This window comes from Arachis duranensis, chromosome 6 (genome assembly GCF_000817695.3).
Source record: "Arachis duranensis cultivar V14167 chromosome 6, aradu.V14167.gnm2.J7QH, whole genome shotgun sequence".
Lineage (NCBI taxonomy): Eukaryota > Viridiplantae > Streptophyta > Magnoliopsida > Fabales > Fabaceae > Arachis > Arachis duranensis.
In genome coordinates this window covers 48,164,011-48,169,945 of record NC_029777.3, presented here as the reverse complement: position 1 = coordinate 48,169,945, position 5,935 = coordinate 48,164,011, and the positions used below count along the sequence as shown (strand labels likewise).

Sequence of the window (5,935 nt, the reverse complement as noted above, 5' to 3'; positions counted from 1 at the left end):
AAGTTCATTTCTATTGTTGTTCTTTGTTAATTGTTGTTAATTTCTTGCGTTGAAGTACTTTTAATTCTAATTTCTTCTCATTCTTACTATGTCTTTCATCCTTGCTCATCAAGTGTTTGATAAAATGCCAACACTAGTTATGGAGTAAAAGTTTCTTACTTGGCATACGGGTTTGGACCATTAGAGAAAGTTGAATAGTTTATGTCAATTGTTGATTGGAAATTAGGAATTGCTAATTGACTTGGAGTGCACTAAAACTAGATTTCCCTAGAGTAAAACTAGGACTTGTGACTCAAGTTAGTTAATCTCATTTGACTTTCCTCTATACCTAAGGGTTAACTAAATGAAGCAAAGCCTAATTGTTATCATCATTGAGGAAACTATAATGATAGAATTTCTAATGCCAACCCTAGGCCAAGTCTTCTAATATTGATAGTTTGCCATCTATTCTCACTTAACATCTAAATGAACCATAACAAAGCTTCCTAATCAATAATATGCATTCTCTAGCAATTCCAAGGGAGGACGACTCGGAAGACTAGTACTCTCGGTTATAGATTGTAGGATTGTTTGATGCGAAGTTTTGAATGTCGATTAGACTATACTCACGATCATATCCATTATTGAATTCTAAATCGGCATGCTAAATTTCGTTTATCAAATACCATGACCATGTGAGATTTCTATACACTTCACTGAAAGTAACTCTACTCACAAGTCACAACTGAAATGTTCTATGCGTTCAGAGCACCTTTATAAATGCTACAATTTCATCTACCATTACAGATATAATAATATACAAGTATGCCATTTCCTAAAAGAGAGCCGCTTTACAATGAGATTTCACATTTTCATCATATTTAATGGAGAGATGCCAATGACATAAATACAGAGCAGAAAAAGCTACAAATCCCGGTCAAAACATCATGGGAACGCCGATAATGAGCAAAACATCGGCGAAATCCAGGGAGTTTCAAAGAATGAGCTTTTGAAAATCTTGGAAGTGAGTCACGAAATTGGGGGCACCATGGAAACTATCATGTGGACAAGGAGAACCACAATGCTTACAGGTAGTAACTTGTACACATGGCCTATGAGGGAGCTGCTGACACTCGGCGTTCCTGCATTGATGTACTGATCTTTGCTCTTGGTTGCAGCCACTGAGACGTTTACTGATAAGGAACCTGAACAACAATTTGAAGTTAAGATGAAGTACATGGACCACATAAGCAGCAGAGAAAGAGTTCCTGTGGTGAACTTACAGTCATAGTTTGTCCATCCAATACGCTCATTAGCCAAGTCATATACAAAAATCTTATCTTTCAGCACAAGATCTGCAAAAGCAGAAACAACGGGATGATGAATTCAATACTAGAAATAGGGAATGACTAGTTCACGAGATTACCTGATCAATGAGATGCTAACACAAAGTAAACAGAAAACTGCCAAATTAAATCACCCTGAATGAAGATATTGGAAGAATTTTGAAATTATATTCTACAATTTCATTAGAATGTTCACCAAAACAAACTGTGTTGAAGAAGGTCCTCTCACTCCCTTGGACACAGCCAAACACAGGAGACAATCTATTCAAGATTTATTTGTGCATAGTACTAAATTGCCTATTTCATAATCAAATGGGAGGAAGCAATTGTTTCTTCACTTCTAGAAAATCTTATTCTAGGGTCTAACCTCCTAAAATTGTGAATCCCTCCTGCACTTTCTGGAAACCCATGCACCACATTGCAGCACCATCCTGTAAAAGCAACGCGGCACATCATACGATCAGAGTATTACAATTGAGGTAATTCACAACTCAGAGCATTCCTCCTACCTTTGCAAGAAAAAAGAAGGAAGACTGAGATCACAGAGAAAAGGCATACTTACAAGAAAACCATAATGCATAAGGTATTGTTCTGGTTTCAGAACCATGGATGCTCCACCAATAAAGTTTAAAGTGACTGAAGGAAATATATCACCTATGCTGAATAAGAATGAATCAAATGAGATCCTGAGAGGTCCAAATAGGAAAATCTCTCTTTTTATTATTGAGAAAATTTAAAGATCTTTATAACTTTATTATAATAGTGAGTTTAGATTGAACTAACCTGGTTGGGACCAGATAGCACTGGTTTCCTTTAGAAATAATGGGTCTGGCAAACTGTGACACAGTTGTAGTTATCTACACATTCATTTGAATATTCCGTGTCATTATATTGAATACCATTACTTTCAAGTCAGTATTATTTCTAAGATTACAAGATAAACATGCCAAATGAAGATTTCTGTACGATTTTGGTTGACAGTGCAATTCAAATTCCATTTGACTACCAGAACTTTACAACATGTAAAGGTTCAAACATATCGAGTTAAAAAGCGAACATACAGCATTGACAAATGGATCATAAGCTTCTTGAATAAGGTATGCCAATGTTGTACCAGAGTCAACTATGGTTCCCCGATTGTTAGATGTTCCAAATGCAGCTGGATCAATTGAGAGGAGCTGTCCGTTGACAGCAATACTCTCAAGATTTAAGTTGTAATGGGGCCTGAAATTTGATCAAGGAATTACTCAACTGCATTGCAGCATACTCATATCGATCTGTATTGTTACTAAAACAGAATACTGGCAAGATACGGATTTTAGGAACCCAATTCTCATAGTAATATCACCTTTATAGCTAATACATCCAGATGATTATTTTGTAATTAGAAAAATCTCTGGCAGGTAATCAAAAGAACTCCATGCAAAGACAAATAGAACTCATACTTTCCCCTTGTACCAAAGTGAAACAATATTAGGGGAAAGATTATCCCACCAACTAAGGAAAGAAAACAAGGAACTCCAGAAGAAAGAACATACTGTGATGGGACAAGTGGAGTATAAACAATGCCAGGCTCCAATATCTCACCAAGAACTAGTATGCCTCCTCCATTGCCATCTCCTTTTAAGCAATGCGAGAAAACTTTGGGGGTCATGCCTTTCGATGACAACTGCGATATAACAGATAGAGCACCAGGTCCAAATCCAAAAATTCCGTCAACTGCTTTTTCTGTCTTAGTCAAATCTCCAGATTGATAGGTGCTACACCTGCTCCCAAGACAACACTCCAAAAAGGAAAAAAGTATATAAAAGAATGAATAAAATAAAATTAAAACAAGAGAGAATATTATCATAGATATGGGAATGAATACCCCAGAAGGCACAATAGGTGACTGCTGAAAGCCTAAAGATAAGCCCCATTTATTTAAAAATCCACCTATTGACAAAATTTTCTATAAAACATGTCATTACTGTTGATTCAATCCATCATATTATAACAAAACAAGATTTGCTAATGATCACACAAACTATACTCTTCAACCTAAATATAGGTTCCTGAGATTCCATCATCCAGATTTGCTCTTTATATGTCCTTACTCTCACATTCAGCACACATAAATTATCCATAATGGCATAAAGACTCACCCAAAAACGATGGTAGATGATGAGTTAGAAAGCACAGATTGTCCCACAATCGTGTCAAGATAGATAGCATCGGAAACATAATATCCGGTTGTGCCACTTCCATCTCCATACTGAAAGGTGTAGCTGCACTGGTTAACCTGAGAGGAGCATTCACTTGTTGCAGTTTGAACCGCATAAGTGCATATCGGGTCCGAGCAGGAAACCAGTGCAGCAGTGGATGAGCTGGCTGCATCAAAGAAATTGAGCTGGGTCTGTAAAGAGCATCACACAACACATAAGAAGAGCAATCAATGATGGTGTGAAACATCTCTTTAATTACAATGAATACAAAAAGACTACAACCAAAGGCACAAAGGCGTAAAAACTTCTCACCCCCAGCCCGCTAGACTGTGGACAATTACTGCATCTGTTGCAATTAACCCACAAGATGTCACTCCCAGTATCAATCTGGACATTAAATTCCTTCGGAGGAGAACCCATCTTCACTTTTGTAAAGTACAATCTGAACAACAAATCCAAGACTAACACACGATTAGAGATCATACATAACAAAATATAAAACTTTTGAGAGTAATGCGTCATTGCTCCTCCTGTATTATATCAATCTTTGGCTAAGTATTGTACTTAACCAGTTGAACACAATACAAAAACTTTATTATAATCTTAAAATATTTTCTAACTTCCAATTGAGCAGTCATAAAGAACTGAAAAAAGATATATTAAGTAATTACATGCTTAACAGAAACGCAAGATCACGAAAGAATCCGAGCAATAAATGCGTAATGAAATGGGAAGGTAAGAGTTCAATTTACCCGTACCCAACGAAGTAAGGATCGGAGGTTCCTTGGACTGAGAAGTCGACAACGCCGGCAACAGTTGCGCCTTGCAAGATTCGAGCGTGGCGTGCTCTGTCGCGAGCTCTCAGCGCCTCCGGCTCCATGCGACGGTTCAGGGGAATGGTGCGTTCCAGGGGAAGATAGCTCCCCGGAAGCACCACCGTTGCCGGCACCGCCGTCACCAAAGCAGTTAAGGCCAGCAACACGGCGACGAAACTCCGCATTTGTTGTGTTCTCTTTCTGTTTCGGTGTGTTTTGTTTTGTTTTCTTCTTCAATGGCAAATTAAAGATGATGATGATGTAGCAGCCTATTCTGCATTGAGGCTTTAGAGAGAGAAAAGCAAAGACAGAACAAGAACGAGAGAGATGAGCTTACCGTTTCAACCTTCCACTGTTTTCAGCTACCCGAGCTCTCTTGCGCTTTTATATAGTTTTAAGAAGTACAATTTTCTTTTTTTTTTTCTTTCTCTTTTATAATTTACTCCCCAATATTAAGGCTAGGTTTGTTTAAAAAAAAAATATTTTTTATTATTCGGTTAAGAAAAAAAATAAAAAAAAACGAATAAAAATATTTTTTTATATTTTTAATATTATTCCTTCACTTTTTTCAATAAATTTTATAGTATAAAGATAAGATTATCTTTTTATAGTATTTATTTTTTTTATTTAACTTCTATATAAATACATCCAAAAAAAATAAAAATATACTCAATTTCTTTTTTTTTCTTTCTTTCGTTTTTATTTTCTTTCTCTTTATTTTTTCTAACCAAACATAGTCTAAGAATATTTATGGCCTTGTCGAAAAGTTGCCACGTCTCAGTCAATTTAAGTTAAATTTGGATTTAAAATGAAATAACTTTATCATATTAAATAATATGGGGTGTGTTTGGTCAAAAATTATTATCAAATTTTAAGAAGGAAGCTAATTTAAATTAAAATTTAGATTCTTGATTAATTAAATAATTATTATCAGATTTTAAAATTTGACAAAATTAGGATTAACACCGAAACCTTCCTTCAACGGCGTTGATTTTTCCTGCGACCATCATCGTTGTCGCCGCAAAGCTCTTGATATCGTCGCCCCCTCACCGCACTAAGTTCTCCTCAACCCTGTTAGTGACGCCGTTTTGCACCCCCTCACCGGCATCGATCTCTTTCGCAACTGTCATCTTCGTCGCTGCAAAATTCTTGACGCCGTCGTCCTCTCGCTGCCGCACCGGGTTCTCTTCCAACTTTGTCAGTGGCACCATTTTTGCACCCCTCACCCCATTATCCATGTCATCATGGTTCTTGTTAATGGCGGCCATTATGAGCTGGTCGCACTCGGATTCCATCCACGTCGTCATGAATGACGGCAGATTTAGCCTAGAGGTTTTCGTCTAGCATGAGCTCATCGTTTATTATCTGGTATGCTGTTTCCTTGGGTTATTTTAGAAGGTATGCGGATGCTTATTTTAATTGTTAGCTGAATGATTATTTTAGTAGGTATATAAATGGTTATTTTAATTCTTATGTGGTTGGTTATTTGATTGGAATGTGTTTAATTAGATACAATTAAAATATGTTAGATGTTCAATTTACTAAATATGAGAATGATTAAATTTTTGAATTATTGAATTAGATTTTTTGG

The 5,935-nt window shown here is 36.4% G+C and overlaps 1 protein-coding gene across 2 annotated transcripts; it reads right to left on the bottom strand.

Annotated features, from left to right (window-relative positions):
- Nucleotides 1–589: 589 nt before the first annotated feature.
- LOC107493778 (aspartic proteinase 36) lies at nucleotides 590–4,695 on the bottom strand. Of its 2 annotated transcripts, none has more exons than XM_016114829.3 (10): nucleotides 4,282–4,695; nucleotides 3,842–3,971; nucleotides 3,470–3,720; nucleotides 2,864–3,091; nucleotides 2,387–2,549; nucleotides 2,109–2,182; nucleotides 1,888–1,984; nucleotides 1,693–1,756; nucleotides 1,263–1,334; nucleotides 590–1,184 (listed from the first exon to the last, which is right to left on the bottom strand). In XM_016114829.3, the coding sequence occupies exons 1-10, from the start codon at nucleotides 4,527–4,529 to the stop codon at nucleotides 1,009–1,011; spliced, it is 1,503 nt and encodes a 500-aa protein (XP_015970315.1). In that variant the 5' UTR covers nucleotides 4,530–4,695; the 3' UTR covers nucleotides 590–1,008. The 2 variants fall into 2 exon arrangements, with proteins under 2 accessions (XP_015970315.1, XP_015970316.1); XM_016114830.3 differs by having other exon boundaries at nucleotides 4,288–4,695.
- Between the last annotated feature and the right edge of the window lie 1,240 nt (nucleotides 4,696–5,935).